Source organism: Mustela lutreola, chromosome 4 (genome assembly GCF_030435805.1).
Source record: "Mustela lutreola isolate mMusLut2 chromosome 4, mMusLut2.pri, whole genome shotgun sequence".
Classification (NCBI taxonomy): domain Eukaryota; kingdom Metazoa; phylum Chordata; class Mammalia; order Carnivora; family Mustelidae; genus Mustela; species Mustela lutreola.
This window is the reverse complement of record NC_081293.1, coordinates 129,665,940-129,692,539: the sequence shown is the minus strand read 5'-3', so window position 1 is coordinate 129,692,539 and position 26,600 is coordinate 129,665,940. Positions and strand designations below refer to the sequence as shown.

Here is a 26,600-nt window from a genome sequence, read left to right as displayed (position 1 = left end):
TTTTTTAAAAAATGGGAAGAATTGTCATAATGGTCAATGAGTCGACTTTTAGAAAGAAAGTAGGGCAGAATATAGAATCAATATTGGTTGGGAATATATAAAATGTTAAAGAAGATTTACTAAGCATAAGGGGGAAGAGTGAGTAGTGGATTAATATAGCTATACACAGTTAAGGATAAAAAGAAATTCAAATTAAATGTGGGATATCAAGGAAGACTTAGGGTAGAAATATGCAAGAGGAGTTGTTATTTGAGACTTAGCTTCAAAATAAAGGGTTTCTGTTGTCAAGGAGAATCTAATGCTACAATGGGGAAAAAGCTTAAAGTCCAAGAGATTAAAGAAATAACTTTCTGTATGTCTATGGTGTGTACCCAAGAATTAATAAACATATTATAAGTATCTATGCAGGCGGTGTATTAATTTTTAAGGTAGTCAGAAAAGAATATGAGAAGGAATATTTCGAATTGGCATTTGGAAAGAACATATCACCACTGAACAAAAATGTTCTTACTGCAACAGTGTCCTGCAAAATTTTGTAAGAATTCTGTTTCACACTTTGGAAGAAAGATGAGATCCTCCCAGCCATAAATCTACCAAATATTTAAAATGTAATTGAAAAAGGCTGTGTAAATATGAATGCTTTTGTAAAAACAAAAACCCACCCAGGAATGTGTTTTGTTTTAAAAGATCCGGAGAAGCGCTGTCTGTATGAATACCAAGCGCATTTGTAGTTGAAATGAATTACAAGTCTTCGGTTCTTACATGTCAATTCAGTGCATTAGCCAATTGCCAACTCTGCTCATCAGCTCACTGCATAGCAGCCCTTTTTAACGTTATTGTTACGACCAAGATGGTCTCTGAGAATCAAACAAAAACGAATCATTTCTCCTCTGTGTACTGCAGCCAGTTAAAAAGTACTGCATGCATAAAGCACTAAATATGTAAATCATATTTTCCTTTTCCTTTATGACCGCTCAGATCATTCCTTTGGACACACACATAATCAAATATAAAGACATGCAGTTGCAGACTGCAGAGCAGAGATAGCAAAAAAGGAATCCATTTTCTTCCTCTGTCTGGTAAGCTAGCAACTGAATGGCAAGATTCCACTAAATATATACACACATAACTCCCTTTCCCTCATTCCCTCTGTCTCACTGTTTCTCCCCCCACCCCCGCCTATAGACACACGCACATATATATGTGTACACGTAATGCATATGCAAACATACATAATCTTATGTATGCAAATGTAAAAACATACAAATCCTCCTACAAGTGCGTTTACACAGAGATGCTAAAATGATATGTCTGCTTTGATTGGATGTCTCAGATTTGTCATACTCACTGTCGGTCAGTTCCCATAGCCGTGGGGGCAGGTCACTAAAATACTTGTGGCTCAAGGCAGCCTGTGCTGATAGTCTGTTCTTTGGGGAACACTGTAGGAGCTTGGAGGCCAGATCCTCTGCATAATTCACATAGCTGAGCCTGAAAACACAAGCAGAAAAGAGAAATCAGACCAAACAAGAAAATCCACTAAATAAGACATAAAGCTTACCCAATTTTTCTGGATCTATTTATTCTTGGCTAAAACCAAGTTAAATTATCCACTGAAAATAAACAGAAGCAGAATTCACTTTGGTTCTTAGAGCATCTGTTAATTGAAACTAGCTTTTGCTCCTGATAGCCTCAATCTCATTGATTTAAAATATTTCTACTATAAGCAGAAGGTTGATACCTTCAGGATAGAACAAGGTTCCGAGGTAGAAAATTTCAGGAGATAATTTATCAAACAGTTACCAGAATTTGTTCATAGAATCCATCTATTGCATACACATCTGGATATATTTATAGGAGAAGTAATACAAAGTAACAAGGGGAATTAAAATAAAATGACTATTAAGTTCTCTAGTTACTAAAGTTACTTTTCTTCTAAGAATTTACATTTTCTTACATTGAACATAAAATTATTGGCATAAGTACCCTGTCAAATATCAGCAATCATGGTATTAACATGCAGGTTAACGAAGGGAATGTGTATAACCCACGTGGGGCTGAATTATTTCAAGATGACCATTACAACAATAGCAGATAGAAAATATGTAGACAGAAAATATAAGATTACCAAAAAAGCAGAGAAGTCTCGTCTCCCATGTGGTACAACTTTGAAATGTATCCCACATCACACAGTCCAGCTCAGCCTCACTTCTTGTGGAATCTCTATTTCATTGCTCAGTACAATCAAGCCCAAATAATGAACATAAACATGATAATAAAAGTATTCCTGATAATGGCTGCCACTTATGGGGAGTTGAACACGTGTCAGACACCTTCCTAGGCACTTTCCACACACGCTCATATTTATTTTGTCTGACAAGGGCACTCTGTCTCCATGGAACAGCAGGGTCAGCTAAGTGGGAGTCGGAGACAGGCGTGGACTGCTCAATTAGCAGGTTGAGTGGCTTTAAACCCATCTAGAATTACTTGACTCTGAAGTAGGCTGCATTTGTTATGCTCTCAGAAGATTTCCAAAGGCAACCCATGGATTCCTGAGTTTCTGCAACAAGCTGCAACAGGGACACTGACCAGAGAGAGCCAGAGTGTGAAGGTAAGTTGTATCTGCTGGTGAGTATTTTTTCAAAAGTCTTGAAGCTACTAAACACACAGACAATGAGCTTTCCTCAATAACCAGCTGTCCCACTTCCCGTGCTCAAGCAGCTCTCCATCACTGATTTAAAACTGTTATGGAGCAAGGGAGGACGGGGGGTGAGGAAGAGGAAAGCAGGTAATGAACTTGGGTAGAGAAAGAAACAGGAAGGAGCAAAGAAAAATACTACTCTGAGGACTCCCACGAGTCCTCTCTAGGTCTCGATATGTGAAGGTCTCACAGACAGGGGTTCGGTATTTGGCTGCCCTAGTGGCTGTTTAAAAACCAAACCAAACCAAACCAAAAAACCCAAACTGATCTATGGATTGGTTTTAAATGCCTCTGCCTGGCAAAGACAAATGTGTCCACAGGAAAAAAAGCCATTCTCAAAATTCTCTACAGCCCCCCCCCCCCCCCCGCTTCTTTCCTGTAAGAGGGGCCAAGGCCATCCAAATTATTGGATTGGAGTCTCTTCCTAAGACTCCCATCATTAAAAACTTTTCATTAACATCTTTTAAAAAACCAAATGCAAAGTTCAATATAGGGAGACTTCATGGTAAAAGCTGCACTTACAGTGAGTGCAGAGTTTATGTATAATCACGGTGAACATGACTGTTGGTATCACAGCTTTGATGAAATATAACACCAGCACCAGACTGAGGCTAGAGTTGAGTTACAGACTTGATTCTGTACAAGAGTGATGAGCCACCTGTAGTCCCTCCTGCTCTAGTGAGCCACAGATCACACTCCGCCCAGTTGTTGATCCCATTCCTACCAAATATAAGGAATTAACCAATATAAGACAATCTCATTTATCCTCCCCCCAAATGACTAATGTCAAATTTTAATGTTGATGAAATAATCAAAGGCTTATCTGTGATATTTGGGTTATATAGAAATATTTTAATTATCATATAATTTTAATTTAGAAAGTCTATTTCCTCACTTGCATTTTAAGAACCACTTTTATTCCAACTCTCCACATTTTCAACAGCAGTCTTTGTCATTTATCAGAACCACTTTTTGAGTTCATCCAAGTTGTCTGAGATAGGACACTTCCAGGATATGTTTTTTGGACATTTTATCCCAAAGCATAAGTGCATTTTATCAGAATGCTAGAATGACTGTAGCTATTTTCAATCTCTCATTGTGATGATCTATTTAAAAATCTTCCCTCATAATTTCCTTAATTTTTGTTTTATATGTTTATATAAAGCTGGGTAATTTAATGCATTACAGTTTATCACGTTTGTCTTTTCCTGATAAATTTAGTCTTCAATCTCTCTGTAGCAACCTACTTTATTTTCATAAGGGTTTTGGGCTAAAATTTATTTTTTTCCTCATATTAATTTAACGACCTCAGCTTTCTTTTGTTTGGTACTTGCCTGGCATACCTTTGTCATCCTCTTACCTTGAATGTTTCATATCCATAATTTTAAGGTTTCTTTCACAAATATTACATAAATGGATTTAATATTTATCCAAGGAGAAAATTTAGTCCACTTATATACTGTGATTACTGGTATGTTTGGAATTATTGCTAACATCTTAATATTGCATTTTGTCTTTATCTTTCTCTTTTCCTGCCTTCTTTTAAATTGAATTCTAGAGTCGAACATGTCCATCTTCTGTTTCAGAAGTTATAAATTCTATGTCCATCTGTTTAATGATTACTCTTATCTTTTTCTTTCTTTTTTCCATTTCAATAGTTAATTTAAATGTTTAAATTCTTGCACTAAGTTTTTTCAAGCGGATGGACACTGACAAATTATTTTTCACAAAGATCTAGAATCATACATTCCAGAAATTATAAATACATGACTGAACACTGATACACAATACCACATTATCAATTATACAAGACAAATATCAAGTATACAATAAAGTTACCACAGATCAACAGGAAAATAAAATATTAGATACCTACTCAATTCATTAGCAGAAACTAACTTCTCTTTTCAAGAAAGATTGGGGGAGAAAGAAAAAATTCACACTTCTATCAATAGTAGGCAAAGAACTTCCAATGAAAATAGGAAAAAATTATAGAATTTTCAGAAATTTTGTGATTAATAATTATTTGGCTACAAAAACAAAGCATGTCCATCTTAAAAACAACTATTTATTAATAGGCATAGTCGATACACGCTACACAAGACAAGCACAACATTTTGCTAAACATACTGACAGCTCACTCCCACATTTTTCCACCTTCTCTTTTAACTTGCACCCCAAAGTGCAAACATTCAATTAACTTAAAGGTGTTTTTGTCTTGAGACATTAAAAATATGTGCTTCTCATACAATGCGGACTTTACATGAACTTTCAACCAGAGGTCTCTGGTATTCACAATGGAGGTTTTCATAATAGCATAAATTATAAATAAATGAGGTTTATAGAAAGACATTAAAAAAATCATTACCAGGCTTGAGCTAAAAGCCAAAAACTTCAGTGGTTACACAAACCTGAGGTATACTGTTTTAAATGTGAGAGATATAAATGCAAAATAGCAGGCAAATAGCCATACAGGTCCTACTATCAATGTCTGAAGTGACTGAAGAAATAAACCACAGAAGATCTAGACTGTTTTTACAGTTCCTGAATTTTAATTCTGTATGATATTAAAAACATACAAGTATGGTGACTGGGTATTTTGGCACCCAATCTTTTAAAATTTTTTATATATTGATAAGATTCTGGCATGTGAATAGATTTGAAGAAGACTTATATAACTCAATGCTGCATGCTTCCTGGAAAGGTCAATTGATAAAAATGATAAGCACGTCTTAAATGCTGAACAGCAAGCATCTTTTCTTAAGTTTCCAAACAGCCCAATGACAATCCAAACACAGAGGCTGCAGTTCTGCAAGCTTGAGGCTTGATAGGACTGCTTATCAGTACTCCTATGAAAGCTTCATTAGACTTCCCATTCGCCAAGCCTAAGTGTTGGCTAACTCTATGATAAACTGGGTCCTGTCTTGAGCTCTATTTCAGGCAGCCCAATTTTACTGACTGTAACAGCAGTTTCTATGACTGCTGGAAAATATGAAGTGCAGCGGGAGGTTAGGACAAGAGCTACTTTTTTTTTTTTAAGATTTTATTTATTTGTCAGAGAGAGAGAGCGAGAGCACGCACATGGAGGCAGAGGCGGAGAGAGAAGCAGGCTCCCTGCCAAGCAAGGAGCCCCCATGTGAGACTCGATCCTAGAACCCTGGGATCATGACCTAAGCCGAAGATAATGGCTTAACCGACTGAGTCACCCAGGTGTCCTGAGCTGCTTGCTTTTAAAAGCTCTACTCTACTCTTGTCTTCTAAACTTCCCTGCATCTTTATATTTTATGTCACCTTCAATTCATGTGAGGACAACAAGCATTAGAGCTCTCCCGAAATGTCTAACAGAAGACAGCGACACAACAGCCAGGTCGCTTCATGTATTCTTCTTATCGTGGTAATGCCACACTTTTTAAGTTCCTCTGTAAATGTGGGGTCACACTGGTTAGGCTGTCCTGCATAGGACTTCATAAGAATTGGTCAGTTCATCTGCACCATACTTAAATGCTCAAATGGATGATGAAAGAACTGAAAGAAAAATCAATACAGAATACAGAACTGAGGTGTAGAAGCTGTCGTCCTCTTCAGTATACCACACTTGTAAGTCTTGGTGCTTTGAGCGAGACATTGGGAGGAACGGGAAATGAAATGAACCCCCCAGCAAGCAGCAGCAATGCTTTACTCCAGTAATGAGGTAGAGAAAGGAAGACGTCCCAGGTTCAGCCCATCTAGGTCAGAATGCTGGTAAAACGATTTCCTGATTTAATTCCATCCTCCTAGTGTCCTAGTTAACCCCTCTTACAGAGCTTCTTGGTGGAATAGTACTGAATTTCTAGAGCTCACTTGTCTGTATGGGGTCATGCTGTGTTCCTCACAAGTGTCCACTGCCCTTCGGAAATGTAATAAATATGTGACCAAAAACACCACAGAACCTCTCAATCTACGACCAGGTGTGTCCTCTTTTGGGGTCCGTTGGTTGTGTTTCATTGTTTTTGTTTGTTTGTGTTTGTTTTACCATCAAGGATCTGAGAAGAAACTTCCACACTTTATACCTTCTCACCCTCAGTTCTCCAAGGGAATGGCTCCTTAACTTTTTAACATTTCTTTTTAACTTTTTAAAGTTTAGAGTTCAACCTTCCAGCTGAACAATACAAAAACATCAGAACACTTCTGATGACACCAGTCCCGCCTCTCATGCAGTATTGTCTCATATTTGATTCTTATTTTCTGTGCTTTTTCTTTCTTTATTTTTAGGAGGGGAGGGGCACAGGGAGAGGGAAAAAGGGAATCTTAAGCAGGCTCCATGCTCAGTGCAGAGCCCAATGTGGGGCTTGATCTCAGAATGCTGAGAACGTGACCTGAGCCAAAATCAACAGTCAGACGCTTAACTCACTGAGCCACCCAGGCACACCTATTTTCTGTGCTTTTAAAAATCACACATACTAAATGCCACTATAGTTATTATTATTTACGTTTGCCCGTGTTTATTATTTATTTCATTGCTTTTCTTCTCATGTATCAGATGTTCCTTCTCTCCTTAGTTTTTTGTATCTGAAATACAAACTTCAGAAGTTCTCTCCATGATGAAAGAACACAGTGGCAAATTCTCTCAGTTTTGTCTTCATAGAGGATAACAGTTTGGCTGGGGATAGAATTGTAGGTTTAAAGCACTTTGGCTTAACTCTGAAGATACTGTTTCACAGGTTTCTGTTGTGGCTGCTGTTAGCTCTTCTCTTTTTCCTTTTAAAATTGTAATGTAAGGTATTCTTTTCATTTAACCTGCTTGGTATTCAGTGTTTCCTGAATGTGAGGCTTAATGTCTTTCAACAATTCGGGGGGAAAAATCTCAGCCATTACTTCTCAAATATTGGCTATCCCCATTCTCTCTCTCCTCTCATTTTGTAACCGCAATGTAATGCCATCTTATTAAATTTTCCATGTCTTTACTCGTTCTTTAATCTTTTCCATCTATCGCTCCCTGTGCTTTCCATTCTGGGTAATTACGTTAGTGCTATCTTCCAGTTCAACGAATTCTCTAACCAACTGAGTTAATATGCTGTTTTCCCTGTTCGTTTTGTTTTCACAAGTCCTTTTTAAGTCTTTGACAAGTCTGTGTGTCCAATTTGATGGTTTCAAGTTTTAGATTAGATCTTTCTTTATAGTATTTGAAATACAGTTACACTCTTTGTCTCAAAATTTCCAATATCTGACATTTTGGGTGAGGGGGGAGTCCAATTTTGTTGTTGCTTTTGCTACTGACCCTCTCAGTAACTTTTTCTCAGATGTTTTACAATTCTGGATTGTGAGCTCAGCCTCACAATGTTGGCTAGTTAATGTGTGGGCTTGGCTAATGTTAATGTATGGGAATTATGACGGGCCTGGGTTGAGAATCTCTTTCTCCATAGGGATTTTCTTTTGCTTCTGTCAGGAGTCCTGGGACTCTTAACAGCAAGGCATTCTAAGTTCTTTCTGTTGGCTTCTGCAACCATGTGAGTTATGTGACTCTAAACCTAAAATTATAGAATTTTCAGGGGACTTTTTCAGTCCCATCCAGAACCAAAACCAACACAGTTGTTCCTGCCAGTCTTTTTGCTGGAAGCAATTTTTTTTTTTTTTTCCCCCAGCCAGCCCATAACTGAGGTCAAAGTGCTTTGAGTGAGTTGACTATGTGGGGAATCCCAATTCCTATGTAAGCATTGTGTCCTGACCCCCAAGTGGCACCATATTCCTTTTTTAGCAACACTTCAGGGCAGCGGCATAATTAGCACTTCCTTATCACTCTGCTTTTTTCATTCTTGGTCCCTGGAGATTTCACTTACTGTCTTTTTGGTTCAGTGATGTACATGCATTGGAAAGCACGTGTTTGCTGTACCTTCTCCAGAATTTTAGGTCAATATTTGTGGTAGAAGAGACTCTTTCCTCTCAGAAGTGCGTATGTATAATCTTCCTAATAAAAACATCTATACTTGTAATCTTTAGGACTTTCTCCCTGGCATCACTAACTCAGTATTGTTTCCCTACCTTAAAAAACAACAACAACAACAACAACAACAAAAAACCTACTTCTTTTAGGTGACCTCTATCAAGCCCCGAAAGTTAGCTAACCAAAGTGTTTTAGGCTAAGGTTCTTTTACCATTCAACTTTATAGATGAGTCTCCAGTGCATTACCTAAATGATAGAAACCAAAGGCTACATACTCAGTAGTTCTAATTATATGACATTTTGGAAAAGGCAAAATTATAGAAACAAAAGAGTGATCAGTGTTTGTCAGAAGCTGGGGGTGGAAGGGGTTAACAAAGGATGCAGAATTTTTTCAAATGGCTCTTGGTCATGAAGGATGGACATCAGATGGTCTAGAGATGTGAGAAGGTAGGGTCAGGAACTTATCAAGGATATTCAGTGGAGAGAGCAGTGTAGAGAGACAGGACGTTGCAGGTTTTTCACATCCAGCCCTTAGGGGTAGATGGCTGACCCTCTGTGAGTGGCTGACATTGGGACTTGTATGTCTGGGGTAGGAGGTCTGGTAATTCAAGGGATATTCTGGCAAATGGGGAGATGCAACTGCTATTGGTGAGGCCTTCCCACTGACTTTGGTGTTTGATCCCAGGTCACCAAGTAGAGACCTGTCTCTGGCTGTCAGAGGGCGTGTATCAGCTCAGAGGCTGGATTCAGGGAGCTCTGTGTCCTTGAAGGGTCGCATTAACATGGAAGGGTATGCAGGACAGAGGACTTTCATGTTCATTCCACATTCATTTTTTAAAAAAGTAAAAGATGTTTGTTGTTGTGGAAACTCTAAAAAGCTAAGGAATTTTAAAAGGATAGATCTAGATGACAACAAAGAGAGACAATCCCTACTGAGTTCAGAGTATTTGTATGGAAAGACTCTTAGGAGTAGCTTTCAAACAAATGCTTCTACTATAGGTGAAAATAATTTTATGCTGCTATTCTAATCATAATATTTTTCATTTTCCTAGTCCTTCACCATACAATACACACACACACACACACACACACACACACACACACTCCCTCTCTCTCTCTATCTGCATTGGAAAGAAAGGTACCAAAAAAGGTTAACATGAACAGTAAAAAACTGCCTTAGACCAGGGACATGGGGCAGGATATTTTCTTTATCCCTGTGCAGGTCAGTTTTCATGTCACAGAAACGAGGGAAATGGAATAGATGGTCTTGAAGAGCTGTCGAGGTCTACGGTTATATGCCCTACAAACTAAGACGAACCTCATTGTGACTTTGTGGCAGGGACGGTTAGTATGGCCCTGGCCTGCCATTGCTAATGTACCAGAACTTTCTGCCATCACCAATGAAATGATCTAATGTGTGTTTCACTTCTCTTCACTTAACCTGTCAACTAACTGCTTTCAAAGCTCATCTAAGTTTCTCAGCCATTCTGTAAACCAAGACAAAGAACAAAGGGTATCCAGTCTTTTGCCGGGCTAAAGGAGACTGACAAAGTTGAAAAGAGAGCACTGAAGGTGAAGGATGAATATGATGATCAAAGAAGAGGGAGAGTGCCACGAGGGTGAGGTGGCCAGGGGTCCTTCATGCAAGGCACGGTTCTGCTATAGCCTGGGCACATGACATTTTTTGAACGGATGTTTGTTTGAGGACTGAGTATATCAACTGTTATAGCTATAGAAGTTTTACTTTACCTGAAAAACATGCATTGAAAAAGTAAGCTAAAAATAAAAAAAAAAAAAGCTAAAAAAAAAAGTAAGCTATCATTTTTGAGCAAAAACATTTTTTGGAAGATTTTATTTATTTATTTGACATACAGAGATCACAAGTAGGCAGAAAGGCAGGCAGAGAGAGAGAGAGAGAGGAGGAAGCAGGCTCCCCGCTGAGCAGAGAGCCCTAAGCGGGGCTCGATCCCAGGACCCTGGGATCATGACCTAAGCCAAAGGCAGAGGCTTTAACCCACTGAGCCACCCAGGCGCCCAGAGCAAAAACATCTTAAGGTCAAATCCTAGTCCGTAAGGTGTATCTTCAAAATAGATATCCCCTGGAGGGTGTAATTTTCTTTTTTTCAAGTGAGAAGGAAATTGGTCCTTGTCTTTTTAAAGGTACATTATAAACCAGGATTACAAGTCCTTTGTGTGTGTGTGTGTGTGTGTGTGTGTTTTCCACTGCAGTTCCAAAAGACTCCATCCAAAATTGATGATATACTTGCCTGTGGAACAACTAAGACAAGTTACATTTTGTTCCCAAGAGTTGACTTCTAAATATCTCTATAGAAAACTTCACTGGGATTTATTAACATTTTATTTTATTTATTTTATTTAAGTGGGCTCTACACCAGACATGGGGCTTGAACTCATAACTCGGGGAGCAAGAGTCACATGCTCGGGGCACCTGGGTGGCTTGGTTGGTTAAGCATCTGCCTTGGGCTCAGGTCGAGATCTCAGGGTCCTGGGATAGAGCCCCACGCTGGCCTCCCTGCTCAGCAGGGTAGCCTCTTCTCCTTCTTCCTCTGCCCCCATCTCGTGCACTTTCTCAAATAAATAAATAAAATTGTATTGTATTTAGGTGCCCCTATTAGCTCATGAAAGCTGGATATAAAGAGTAGAGGTATAGTAGGTTCAATTTATTTAGAGCATTGGAGATACTGATTTCCATATAAGTTGAAGAAGAAATAAAGGGGAACAAAAGGTTCTCAAATATTCCTCAATGCAGTCTATGATGGCACAGAACTACATAAACTGTGGGCCTGTATGTGGAGCATCCTAGTGTGCTCTGTCTCACAGAGTTGGAAGTAGAATGACCTGGAGTGAGATACTGAGGCTCTGTACATTCATGCTTCATTCACTCTCACGCTCTTCACAGAGCAAAGCTGGGGGACTGGAACCTTTCATTTGGCAGTACATATGCTATCTCTGGGGCTGGCCATTGGATTATGCAACAAGTAAAATCTTGGAAATGATTTGTGTAGAGATCCACCCACCCATAAAGACAGGCTATTTCCTCAACTGTAACCAGGGCTGTCAGACGTGGTTCTCTTTCTTGTCTGCACATGAAAAGCAAAATGCTCATTTAATTACCATCTTATCAAAGCTTCTGACTTAGGGGGAGGACTACAGTTATAAAACTGCTTCAATTTTTCAAAAAGCGACTTATTTTTAGAAAATAGGCTCAAATTTATTCATTTTGCAAAAGGGGGTCAGTAATTTGCTAAGCAGAACAGGAAGGGAATACCTGACATTGGAATAAACTCTAAGGGAAGATAAAGACTAACAAGAAGAAAGGTTTAGGTAGGAGGAGCAAGAGGAGTAGGAGACGTAATATCATCAGGTCCCAGGAGTTCAGCTAGATAGTTATCAAACCATTCTAAACACCTACATACTCAACAGGAGATAGGAAGAAGAGCAGCAATTCTAGGAACAGAAAAGCGACCACTTTATGGAAGGTAGGATGTGCAGAGAGTGAATCCGAGGTGACATACAGGACAAGAGACCGGTGGGGGGGTGAGGTGGAGTGAGGGGTGGTGGCTCCTAGCAAGCGATAGACTAGCAGAGGACAAAATTGTAACTTTTAGAAGTCTGCTCCACTGGGGGACATTGCTCAGAGGCTAAGCGAGGGGGTGGAGCCCTTGCTGAGACAGTGTGGTCTCAGGACCTGTGGGGTCACAAAAGCCCTGGGGTGTCTGAGTGCTGCAGAGCCCCCAGGTATCAGAGCAGGGAAACCAGTTGCAGAGACAGCTGAGGAGTGTGCTCTCAGCTTGGGGTTACCTTGAACTGTGATTCAAGGCACAATCGGGCCACCGCTCTTCGAGCAGGGAACCCACAAGTGGCAGATCCGGGAAGACCCCCTTCCTTCCTCTTCTGGGAGCAGCAGTGTGGGAGCATGCTGCAGGAATCAGCTGGCTTTGGAGACTCCAAATGGGGCCATGAGCCAGAGACAGAAATACTTGGTCACAGGCCAAGAGAGCACAGAGTGTGGACGGAGACCAAGGAGATGGGAGGAATTGACTGCTTTTCTCTGAGGGCATACTGAGAAATGGGGACCTGAGCTCTTAGCTCCTAAGAGGCTGGATATTGGAAACTGCCATTTTCATTCCTGCCCTCCAAAGCTGTACGGAAAGCATTCAGGGAACAAAAGCTCTGAGCGCAAATCCGAGCAGATTACTTAGCCTGGCCACTGGCAAGGGAAGTGCAATTCTGCCTCGGACAAAGACATTTGAGAATCACTGCGACAGTCCTCTCCCTCAGAAGATCAACAATACCATCCAACCAAGACAAACTTCACTGATCAACGAGAACTGCAAACCTCAGAAATATGGGAATACAGCATATTGAATTTATGGCTTTTCCCCCATGATTCTTTAGTCTTTCAAAGTTAAATTTTTAAAAATTTTTTTCTTGTTCTATTTTTAAAAAATTTTCCTCTTTCCTATTTTAATGTTTTTAACTATTTTATCTTATCAATACCTTTTTAAAAATCATTTAAAAATTTTAATTGTTACAGTCATAGTCTGTCCCTTCATTGTATTTAGCCTTATTTTTTGTATACTTATAGGTTTTTCTTTCTTTAAAATTCTGGGATACAATTTCTTCTAACAGATCAAAATATACCCTAAATCTAGTCCATGGCGTTGTTCTAGTCTCCAGCCTGATCATATTCTTTCCTTTTTTTTTTTCTTTTTTCAACCAACTTCTTATCAAATCCTTTTCTAGAATCTTTTTAAATTTTCATCTTTACAGTCATATTCCATCCCTTTCTCATGTTTACCCTTATTTTTGTATATATGTAAATTCTTCTTTCTTTAAAATTTTGGGAGGTAGTTTCTTCTAACAGACCAAAATACACCCCAAATCAAGTGTATGGCTATGTCCTATTCACCAATCTAATATATATATGCACATACACACACACACACACATATACATTTATATATATATTTTTTTTTCCTCTTTCTTCTCTTGGTTTCAGGTCTCTTCTGATTTGGTTAGTGTATACTTTTAGGGGGTTGTTGCTACCCTTTTAGTATTTTGTTCTCTCATTCACTTATTCTTGTCTAGATAAAATGACAAGGTGGAAAACGTCACTTCAAAAAAAAAAAAAAAGAACAAGAGGCAGTACCAGTGGCTAGGGATGTAATCAATAAGGATATTAATAAGACGTAAGATCTAGAGGTCAGAATGATGATAATCAAGGTGCTATCTGGGCTTGAAAAAAGCAGAAATAAAATCCCTTTCTGGAGAAATAAAAGAACTAAAATCTAACCAAGTTGAAATAAAAAAAGCTACTAATGAGGTGCAAGAAGAAATGGAGGTTCTTACTGCTAGGATTAATGAGTCAGAAGAGAGAATTAGTGATATTCTCCAAATGATGGAGAATAAACAAGCTGAGCAAAAGAGAGACAAACAACTACTAGACTACGAGAGAATAATTAGAGAGATAAGTGATACCATAAGATGAAACAGTATTAGAATAATTGGGATCCCAGAAGAAGAAGAAAGAGAGAGAGGGGCAGAAGGTATATTGAATAAAATTACAGCAGAGAATTTCCCTAATTTGGCTAAGGGAACAAACATCAAAATCCAGGAGGCACACAGAAGCCCCCCCAAAATCAATAAAAATAGATCAAGACACCATCATCGAATAGTAAAACTTACAAGTCTCAGTTACAAAGAGAAAATCCTGAAAGCAGCTTGGGACCAGAGGTCTGTAACATACAACAGTAGAATATTAGATTGGCAGCAGACTTATCCAAAGAGACCTGCCAGGCCAGAAAGGACTGGCATGATATATTCAGAGGACTAAATGAGAAAAGTATGCAGCCAAGAGTACTGTATCCAGCTAGGCTATCATTGAAAATAGAAGGAGAGATAGAAAGCTTCCAGGACAAACAAAATTTAAAAGAATTTGCAAACACCAAACCAGCCCTATAGGAAATAATGAAAGGGGTCCTCTGAGCAAAGAGAGAGCCTAAAAGTAACAGACCAGAAAGGAACAGAGACAATACACTAAGTAACAGTCACTTTACAGGCAATACAATGGCACTAAATTCATATCTTTCAATAGCTACCCTGGATGTAAATGGGTTAATGCCTCAGTCAAAAGACACAAGGTATCAGAATGGATAAAAAACCCCAAACCCATCAATATGCTGTCTATAAGAAACTCATTTTAGACCCAATGACACCCCCAGATTTAAAGTGAGGGGGTGCAAAACACTTTACCATGCTAATGGACATCAAAAGAAAGCTGGCGTGGCAATCCTTATAGCAGGTAAATTCGATTTTAAGCCCAAGACTATCATGAGAGACGAGGAAGGACACTATATCATACTTAAAGGGACTGTCCAACAAGAAGATCTAACAATTTTAAATATCTATGCCCCTAACATGGGAGCAGCCAATTATATAAGCCAATTAATAACAAAATCAAAGAAACACATTGACAATAATACAATAATAGTAGGGGACTTCAACACCCCCCTCACTGAAATGGACAGATCATCCAAGTGAAAGATCAACAAGGAAATAAAGGCCTTACATGGCACACTCGACCAGATGGACATCACAGATATATTCAGAGCATTCCATCCCAAAGCAACAGAATACACATTCTTCTCTAGTGCATAGGGAACATTCTCCAGAATAGATCACATCCTGGGTCACAAATCAGGTCTCAACCAGTACCCTAAAAGATGGAGATTATTCCCTGCATATTTAAGATACCTAGGAATAAACTAGTCAAAGAGGCAAAGAATCTGTACTCAGAAAACTATAAAGTACTCATGAAGGAAATTGAGGAAGACATGGAGAAATGGAAAAGAAATGGAAAAACGTTCCATGCTCATGTACTGGAAGAACAAATATCGTGAAAACGTCTATGCTACCTAAAGCAATCTACATGTTTAATGCAATCTCTATCAAAATACCATCCATGTTTCTCAAAGAAATGGAACAAGTAATCCTAAAATTTATATGGAACCAGAGAAGACCCTGAATAGCCAGAGCAATGTTGAAAAAGAAAGCCAAAATTGGTGGCATCACAATTCCAGACCTCAAGCTCTATTACAAAGCTGTCATCATCAAGACAATATGATACTAGCACAAAAAGAGACACACAGATCAATGGAACAGAATAGAGAGTCCAGAAATGGACTCTCAATTCGATGGTCCACTAATCTTCGACAAAGCAGGACAGAATGTCCAATAGAAAAAAGACAGTCTCTTCAACAAGCGGTGTTGGTAAAATTGGACAGCCACATGCAGAAGAATGAAACTGGACCATTTCCTTCCACCACACACAAAAACAGACTCAAAATGGATGAAAGACCTCAATATGAGGCAGGAACCCATCAAAATCCTTGAGAACACAGGCAGCAACCTCTTCGACCTCAGCTGCAGCAACATCTTCCTAGGAACATCACCAAAGGCAAGGGAAGCAGGGGCAATAATGAACTACTGGGACTTTATCAAGATCAATAGCTTTTGCATGGCAAGGGAAACAGTCAACAAAACCAAAAGACAGCTGACAAAATGGGAGAAGGTATTTGCAAATGACATTTCAGATAAAGGGCTAGTACCCAAAATCTATAAAGAACTTATTAAGTTCAACACCCAAATAACAAAGAACAAATAATCCAATCAAGAAATGGGCAGAAGACATGGACAGACATTTCTGCAAAGAAGACATCCAGAAGGCCAACAGACACATGAAAAAGTGCTCAACATCACTTGGCATCAGGGAAATACAAATCAAAACCATAGTGAGATACCACCTCACACTAGGCAGAATGGCTAAAATTAACAAGTCAGGAAAGGACAGATGTTGAAGAGGATGCGGAGAAAGGGGAACCCCCCTACACTGTTGGTGGGAATGCAAGCTGGTGTAGCCACTCTGGAAAACAGTATGGAGGTTCCCCAAAAAGTTAAAAATAAAGCTACCCTATGACCCAGGAATTGCACTATTGGGTATTTACTCTGAAGGTTACTAGTGTAGTGATTCAAAGGGGCACATGCACCTGAATGTTGATAGCAGCAAAGTCCACAAGAGCCAAACTACAGAAAGAACCTAGATGGCCATCAACAGATAAATGGATAAAGAAGTGGTATAGATATACAATGGAATACTATGCAGCCATCAAAAGAAATGAAATCTTGCTATTTGCACGACAGGATGGAACTAGAAGGTATTATGCTGAGCAAAGTAAGTCAATCAGAGAAAGACAATCATCATATGATCTCCCTTATGAGAGGAATTTGAGATACAGAGTGGGGGGTTTGGGGGATAGGGAAGGAAAAAAATGAAACAAGATGGGATCGGGAGGGAGACAGACCATGAGATTCTTAATCCCAGGAAACAAACTGAGGGTTGCTGGGGGGTGGGTAGGTAGGGATAGGTGGCTGGGTGATGGACACTGGGGAGGGTATGTGCTATGTGAGTGCTGTGAATTGTGTAAGACTGATGATTCACAGACCTGTACCCCCGAAGCAAATAATACATTGTATGTTAATTTAAAAAAAAAAGAAGAAGGAAAGGTTTAGCCTTGGCAGTGAACTTAACCCCAGGTGTTGGGCTGTGCAATGAAATGAGAAGCAAGACTCTCAGTTACATTAATAATGGAGAGAGGGAGAGAGAGTGAGTTGTTTAATGCTGAGACTTCCTTTGCCAATGCACTGCTATGAGAAAAAAAATTAATGAGATTCTTTGCCTGAAGGTAAACAGATAACATTTTTATATTAATTTCCATAAATAGGTTGTGTTTTGTTATACACAGAAGATTGTTCAGTTCTCATTCATTTATTCTAGTGAAACTGTTTAATGACACAATTTCCCTGGAAGACACTCATTCCCATAGTGGTCAGCTCCCTTGACTGTCAAAATGTTATATAATGATAATGCTATACACAGGAAATGCTACAGTTTACAAAGTGCTTTCACATGTATTCTTTTATTTCATCCAGATAATTAAAGGGTCAAAATGAAGAGTATCTAAATTTGTGACTCTTAAATCTTGGTGTCCATTACATGTCACACCTAAGATTTACTGCTACTATCCTACACACACACACACACACCGGGTCATATGTTGCCAAGTTAGGAAGAGTGGTTACTGGGTTATTTTAAACTTTTCTTAAAGGATACCTTACATTTTTCTATCTTTCTCTCTTCCTTTAATTCTGAACTCTATTTCTGTTGAGCCTCTTCTTTCTATATTCTTGTTAACACCCACATTGCCCTGTATTAAATAAAGACAATAAAAGGAGTCCAGCTTCAACATGAGTACGATGAACAGTCCCCAAAGCTAGTCCGACCAATGCGTGCTGCTAGGTCTCTCCTTCAGACCTAACCCTTACTCAATACAGAGCTGCCCTTACAGTAAACTCTATCTGGTGGAAAAGTACAGAAAGTACTGGAGAGTCCTCAGCAGGATGTGAATGAATCAAGTTTTTGGAAATATTAGCACTGACACTCAAGAGTATTATAAACTGCCAAAAAGAGGGCCAGAAAAAGGAAAATACTAAATTCTTGCTTTGGATTGCAGAGCTTAGTTGATAAAAATTACCCCAAATTTCCTAGCTGTGATTTTATTTATGACTATTTTATGCCCTGGAAAAATCAATGTTTTTGAGTGTTTAAGTTCACTCTCAAATCAAATAAGAGTCTTCTGGATTTTATAAAATCAGTTAACTTTTCATATAACTCTACTAGCCTCTCCCAGGTACTAATGTGATGCTATAGATTTTTCATATTTACATTTTATAAATCCACTGATACAGATATTATCATAAAATATTCATCGAGAAAAGCTAATATAAGTGAACTTCTTGCTATTTTTTTTCAACAAAAACCCTTGTGTATTTGAACTTATTTTTACTTAACTCCTGCATTGATCACGCTTTCGTTTAACCTGCTTAAGGGGAAGAGAAGGTTAACTCGTTCATTTCATTTCTGCAGAGATTCCAAGTTAATTTCCTCTCCAGTTCTTCTTAGTGCCTAGTAGCAGTTACTTATTTTAGTTGTAAAGCTTTATTTTTTTAATAGCTTATATAAGACCCATATGTACTCAACCTTGTAAATAATATTAAAAAAAATTTCCCTAAGATGTGTTAGAGCTTACCAAACAGTGACATTTTTCTTCTATAGGAATAGTATAAACCGGTCAGGCATAACAACTGTGCCTCAGTTACATTTTAGAAGAGATTCATAATTTAGTTGACTGGTGATTAAATGATTCTATACTTATGTTCAGTATTTTACTTTAATAATGTGGTTTACAGTGGAAGAGGCACAAATAATTACTTTTTAATCCTCTGAAGGACAGGATAGAAAAGGATATATTTTACTTCAGTTAAAGTAATAGGTAAAAACGCATAAATAAAAATTAACCCTTATAATCAGAAGGATAAAACTTAGAGAATATTTAAAATTCCAAACTCCCAGGTCAGTGCAGAATACCCACAAAACCCAAAGGATGTGCATTCATCAGAATTGGCTTTCAAAGTCCCGGTTATTTTGTTATATCCAATTGTAAACATTAGGCCTTCAGAACCACATGACCTTCCCCATGTGGAATTCCATTGTTACCTGAAGAACATCAGGCAACTTGTAACCTTTCTGACTTCTGGATATAGATCAGGATAAAATTAATAACTCTCCTCTACTCCACAGGACCGCTGTGAAGACTGACCTTTTCTTACCATAACCTGCTTCAATCGATCATAGGCATATTATTTCATCTATTTCACAAGTTTTCAAAATGTCTTTATGAAATCAAGAGTGAAGCAAATTGTTCACAAATGTTCCACCCTGTGATGTTTTTGGTATTTTTGCTGCTTAGACAATAAAGATGATCCAATTTCCTGAATTCTAAGAGACTGATTATAGCACCATTTCTTCTGAAAAAGACTTTTGACAATAAAAGAGTGCATCAGTTATAATTCAAAACTTCATTTATCAAAAACAAACAAACAAACAAACAAAAAACCCACAAAAAATCCACACACATTAGACCTCAGCAATGGCTTATGTTCTACATTTCAGATGGTTATATTCTTAATATCTAGTCTAAATTACATGGACAGTACAAAAAACATTTTCACTACAAAAGGCTAGGAAACTCTTTAACTTATTGCATCTACATTATGGTAAATTGAGTTAATGGAAACGGGTAACTTCAGAGACCTTCATTCCTCTGAAATGCTATAGAAGTTACAAATCTCATCATCAGAGGCTGGATTTGGAAGCTGATATCTGCTTCCCCAGGATGGAACGGTACGTCCTCCAACTATAAACAGAGCTAAAAATAGCTCCGGAAAGGCATCATTTTGTATGAAATTATTTCACCAAAAGAGAAGAAAAATATATCTTTAATCCTGAACAAAACCTCTTCAAAGTTTATGTTCTCAATAAACCTTTCACTGAGAACTGCAAATATAACTTAGTAATGCAATAAATGCCCTTACAAATATATCAGATTTTTCACTTAATGCTTTTTACAGGCTTAAACCAAATGGAGTAAAAGGAAATCACCTTTTACAGTCCAACTCATACAGGAAGAATGCCTTGCTGTTATGCTTTTTAAAGAAGGCATGGTGAATTTATATCAACTTTGGCGAATCTTGGGGCATGATAAAAGGAAGAAAAATACCAGCACAGTGAACATTCCACAGAACTCTCTTCACATGTTTCTTTCCTTAGAGACTGGATGTGATCCAAAATGTTGAGAAAAATGTAAAAAGAAAAAAAAAATTAAGGTAAGAGATAAACAGTTTAGCACCCATGCTGATGATATAGAAGAGATGGTCCCCTACTCCTTTTTGGAGGGGGGCGGGCTAAAGATTGTATTTATTTACTTGAGACAGAGAGAGAGTACACCCAAGCGGGGACAGGGACACAGGGAGAGGAAGAAGGCTCTCCACTGAGCAGGGAACCTGACGCAGGGCTCGATCCCAGGACCCCGGAATCATGACCTGAGCCAAAGGCAGATGCTTTACTGAGTAAACCACACAGGCGCCTGGATGTTCCTCTACTCCTTACATAAAAATAATCAATTGTCATCTCAAAGATTAAGGATAATAAATGGTTAGGATTAGAGAAAAATCACCAAAACCAGTGTTCCCATTAAATCAAAACAAAAGAAAATTTGATTAGGTCAGAGCATATTATGGGTTGTTGAAATTTAGTTCAAGGCAAATGAAAAACATGTTTTCTGGGGACTCTATTCTTAGCTTCTTTATCTTATGATACTGTATCAAGAATTTGAAAATATATGATTTCATTATGATGTAAAAAAGAAATGGCCTGTATGCTTATGTTCAAAATAAGAATTGGGTTAGGACTGTTGAAGAGTTGGCATCCTCTGTAAAGGGCCTGGTAATCTTCAGGAAGAAAAGTCAAAATACTTTTTAGTGCTTACTCCTCCCACAAGGAGCCTCCTGTCTTCCCTATCCTAGTCTGTCTTCTAGATGTCATTCTGAATCAACTGCCTGTTGAATTATCCGCTCTCCCCTGATTCTCACAAAGTACATGACCAGCAAATGCCACTCTTCTTTCTTTAAAAATTTTAATTATTTTATTTACATTATTTCTTTATTTAAGAATTTTATTTAATTATTGAGAGAGTGAGAGTGTGCACGTGAGTTGGGGGAGGAGTAGAGAGAGAAGGAGAAGCAGACTCCCCACTAAGCAGGGAGCCCTACTAGGGGCTCTATCTCACAACCTTGAGATCATGACCTGAGCCAATATCAAGAGTTGGACACTCAACCCACTGAGCCACCAAGGCATCCCACCTTTGTTCTAAATAGTGTGGGAAGGTATACAAAAGAGGACAAAGAATTTATTGAGCATGTACCAATCACTAGAGACTTTTTGCATTGTCTCCCTATTCTCCATATCCAGCTATGAGATGATCATCACGCCCCTTCCTTAAAGATGAGGAACCTGAGGCTCAGAGAGGAGCAGCACAGCCGAGGTCACACAGCAAGTGGGCAGAGCATGTTCTGTGCCTAAATGCTGATGCCTTCTACTGTGTATCATCCTTCTAAAGGTTTGACTTGTAGCTTTTTTTTTCTCAGTATAAAACTAAGACATGGTCACTGGAGAGAACTGAGAAAATCTTGAAACATGTAAGGGAAAATAAAATATCCCGTAAATCGACCATCTGGAAGTGATGACATTTTTTTTTTCTAAAGATTTTATTTATTTATTTGACAGAGATCACAAGTAGGCAGACAGGTAGGCAGAGAGGAGGAAGCAGGCTCCCTGCTGAGCAGAGAGCCCGATGCGGGGCTCGATCCCAGAACCCTGAGATCGTGACCTGAGCCGAAGGCAGAGGCTTAACCCACTGAGCCACCCAGGCGCCCTGGAAGTGATGAATTTTTATCAGTTAGATGTATTTACTCCTGTGTGTGCAGATCTGAGAAAATGTATCATTTTGTTTCTTTGTAATTTTTATCACCTCATTTTTTTTAACAAGATAAAATTTCCTTTCAAAATCTGAATTTTTGGGGTGCCTGGGTGGCTCAGTGGGTTAAGCTGCTGCCTTCGGCTCAGGTCATGATCTCAGGGTCCTGGGATCGAGGCCCGCATCGGGCTCTCTGCTCAGCGGGGAGCCTGCTTCCCTCTCTCTCTCTGCCTGCCTCTCCATCTACTTGTGATTTCTCTCTGTCAAATAAATAAATAAAATCTTTAAAAAAAAAAAAAACCTGAATTTTTGGAGAAGAGAGGCAAGATGGCAGAGGAGTAGCAGACTGAAATGACCTCAGATCCCAGGAGTTCAGCTAGACAGGTATCAAACCATTCTGAACACCTACAAACTCAACAGGAGATAGAGGAGAAGAGGAGCAGCAATTCTAGGAACAGAAAATCGACCACTTTTTGACACGCAGAGAAGTGAATCTGAAGCAATGGGAAGATAGACTGTGAGAGGAAGGGCTGGCTCCTGGCAAGCAGTGAAGCAGTAGAGCACAAAATAAGAACTTTTAGAAGTCTGCTCCTCTGATGGATGTCACTCCAGAGTCTAAGCAGGGGTGGAGCCTGCCCGGGGACAGTGTGGTCTCAGGTCCCACAAGGTCACAGAAAGATTGGGGGTGTCTGAGTGTGGCAGAGCTGCCAGGTATCCAAGCGGGGAAGCCGACTACATAGTCGGAGCCAAGGAGTGTGTTCTCAGCTTGGGGTTACCTTAAACGGTGATCCAAGGCACAGTCGGGCCACTGTTCTTCGACCAGGAAGCCCACAAGGGGCAGATTCGGAGAGACTCACCTTCCTGCTCTGGGAGGAAGATTTTATTTATTTATTTGACAGACAGAGATCCCAAGTAGGCAGAGAGGTAGGCAGAGAGAGAGGGGGAAGCAGGCTCCCCGCTGAGCAGAGAGCCCGATGCAGGGTTCGATCCCAGGACCCTGGGATCATGACCTGAGCCGAAGGCAGAGGCTTTAAACCACTGAGCCACCCAGGTGCCCCCCTTCATCGTGTTTAACCTTATTTTTTTATATATATGGTTTTCTTTCTTTAAAATTTTGGGAGGTAGTTTCTTCTAAGAGACCAAAATACACCCAAAATCAAGTGGGTGGTTCTGTTCTATTCACCAGTCTCATATATAAGTGTGTATGCGTGTGTGTGTGTGTGTGTGTGTGTGTGTGTAATAATTAAAATTTTTATTTCTTTTTCCCTCCTCTCTTCTCCTCTGGGTTTTGGAACACTACTGATTTGGTTAGCATACATTGTTATGGTTTTTTTGGCCACACTTTTAGTATTTTATTCTCTAGTTCATATATTCTTATCTGGGAAAATGACAAGATGGAAAAACTCAACACAATAAAACGAACAAGAGGCAGTACCAACAGCTAAGGACCTAATCAATACAGGATTGTTAGTATGTCAGCACTAGAGTTCAGAACGATGATTCTCAAGGTGCTAGCTGGGCTTAAAAAAGGCATGGAAGATATTAGAGTAACCCTTTCTGGAAAAATAAAAGAAGTAAAATCTAACCAAGTTGAAATTTAAAAAGCTATTAATGAGGTGTGATAAAAAATGGAGGCTCTTACTGCTAGGATAAATGAGGAAGAAGAGAGAATTAGTGATAAAGAAGATCAAATGATGGAGAATAAAGAAGCTGAGCAAAAGAGAGACAAACAAAACCAGACATTGAGGGGAGAACTTGAGAGATAAGTGATACCATAAGACGAAACAATATTATAATAATTGGGATTCCAGAAGAAGAAGAAAGAGAGAGAGGAGCAGAGGCGAATTATAGTAGAGAATTTCCCTAATATGGCAAAGGGAACAAACATCAAAATCCAGGAGGCACACAGAACCCCACCTCAAAATCAATAAAAATAGGTCAAGACACCATCATCTAAGAGTAAAACATGCAAGTCTTAGTGACAAAGAAAAAAATCTTGAAAACAACTCAGGACCAGAGGTCTGTAACATACAGCAGGAGAAATATTAGACTGGCAGCAGACTTATCCACAGAGACCTGGGAGGTCAGAAAGGACTGGCATGATATATTCAGAGGACTAAATGAGAAAAGTATGCAGCCAAGAATACTACATCCAGCTAGGCTATCACTGAAAATAGAAGGAGAGATAGAAAGCTTCCAGGACAAACAAAAATAGAAAGAATTTGAAAACACCAAACCAGCCCTACAGGAAATACTGAAAGGGGTTCTCTGAGCAAAGAGAGAGCCTAAAAGTAACAGACCAGAAAGGAACAGAGACAATACACAGTAACAGTCACTTTACAGGCAATACAATGGCACTAAATTCATATCTTTCAATAGCTACCCTGAATGTAAATGGGCTAAATGTCCCAGTCAAAAGACACAGGGTATCAGAATGGATATAAAACCAAAACCCATCAATATGCTATCTATAAGAAACTCATTTTAGACCCAACGGCACCCCCAGATTTAACGTGAGGGGGTGCAAAACAATTTACCACACTAATGACATCAAAAGAAAGCTGGGTGGCAATCCTCATAGCAGGTATATTCGATTTTAAACCAAAGACTATCATGAGAGATGAGAAGGACACTATATCATACTTAAAGAGTCTGTCCAACAAGAAAATCTAACAATTTTAGGGGCGCCTGGGTGGCTCAGTGGGTTAAAGCCTCTGCCTTCAGCTCAGGTCATGATCCCAGGGTCCTGGGATTGAGTCCAGCATCAGGCTCCCTGCTCAGCGGGGAGCCTGCTTCCCACTCTCTCTCTCTCTGCCTGCCTCTCTGCCTACTTGGGATCTCTGTCTGTCAAATAAATAAATAAAATCTAAAAAAAAAAAAAAAAAAAATCTAACAATTTTAGATATCTATGCCCCTAACATGGGAGCAGCCAATTATATAAACCAATTAACAAAATCAAAGAAACACACTGACAATAATACAATAATAGCAGGGGACTTTAACACCCCGCCTCACTAAAATGGACAGATCATCCAAGCAAAAGATCAACAAGGAAATAAAGGCCTTACATGACACACTGGACCAGAAGGACATCACAGATATATTCAGAACATTCCATCCCAAAACAACAGAATACACTTTCTTCTCTAGTGCACACAGAACATTCTCCAGAAAAGATCACATCCTGGGTCTCACTGGTACCCCAAATGACTGAGATCATCCCCTGCATGTTTTCAGACCACAGTGCTCTGAAGCTAGAACTCAATCACAAGAGGAAAGTTGGAAAGAACTCAAATACATGGAGGCTAAAGAGCATCCTACTAAAGAATGAATGGGTCAACTAGGAAATTGGAGAAGAATTAAAAAAATTCATGGAAACAAATGAAAATGAAAACCCAACTGTTCAAAATCTGTGGGCACAGCAAAGGTGGTTCTGAGAGGAAAGTATCTACTGACACAAGCCTTTCTCAAGAAACAAGAAAAGTCTCAAATACAGAACCTAACCCTACACCTAAAAAAGACGGAGGAAAAAAAACAGCAAAGAAAGCCTAAAACCAGAAGGAGAAGAAAAATAATAAAGATTAGAGCAGAAATCAATGAGATAGAAAGCAAAAGAACAGTAGAACAAATCAATGAAAATAGGAGCTGGTTCTTTGAAAGAATTAAGAAGACTGATAAACCCCTAGCCAGACTTATCCAAAAGAAAAGAGAAAGGACCCAAATTAACAAAATCATGAATGAAAGAGGAAAGATCACAACCAACACCAAAGAGATACAATTATAAGAACATATTATGAGCAATTATACACAAGCAAATTTGACAATCTGGAAGAAATGGATGCATTCCTAGAGATGTATAAACTACCAAAACTGAACCAGGAAGAAACAGAAAACCTAAATAGACCCATAACCAGTAAGGAGATTGAAGCAGTCATCAAAAATCTCCCAACAAAACAAGAGCCCAGGGCCAGATGGCTTCCCAGGGGAATTTTACCAAACAGTTAAAGAAGGATTAATACCTATTCTCCTGAAACTGTTGCAAAAAACAGAAATGGAAGGAAAACTTCCAAACTTATTCAATGAGGCCAGCATTACCTTGATCCCCAAACCAGACAAAGACCCCACCAAAAAGGAGAATTACAGACCAATATCCCTGATGAACACAGATGCAAAAATTCTCATAAAAATACTAGCCAATAGGATCCAACAGTACATTAAAAAAATTATTCACCATGACCAAGTGGGATTTATTACTGGGCTGCAAGGTTGGTTCAACATCTGCAAAGCAATCAGTGTGATACAATGCATTAATAAGAAAAAGAACAAGAACCATATGATACTCTCAACAGATGATGAAAAAGCTTTTAACGAAAGTACAGCATCCTTTCTTGATCATAACTCTTCACAGTGTTGGGACAGAGGGTACATACCTCAATATCATCAAAGCCATCTATGAAAAACTCACAGCAAATATCATCATCAATGGGGAAAAACTGAGAGCTTTCCCCCTAAAGGTTGGGAGCACAGC

The 26,600-nt window shown here is 39.0% G+C and overlaps 1 protein-coding gene across 5 annotated transcripts in view; it reads right to left on the bottom strand.

Annotated features, from left to right (window-relative positions):
• Positions 1-26,600, bottom strand: part of CDK14 (cyclin dependent kinase 14) — a 732,611-nt gene that overhangs the window by 95,516 nt on the left and 610,495 nt on the right. For all 5 annotated transcript variants that reach the window (XM_059171073.1, XM_059171070.1, XM_059171071.1 and 2 more), the window contains one exon: positions 1,349-1,488. In XM_059171073.1, the coding sequence (XP_059027056.1) occupies positions 1,349-1,488 (140 nt within the window). The remainder of the gene's footprint in view (positions 1-1,348; positions 1,489-26,600) is intronic.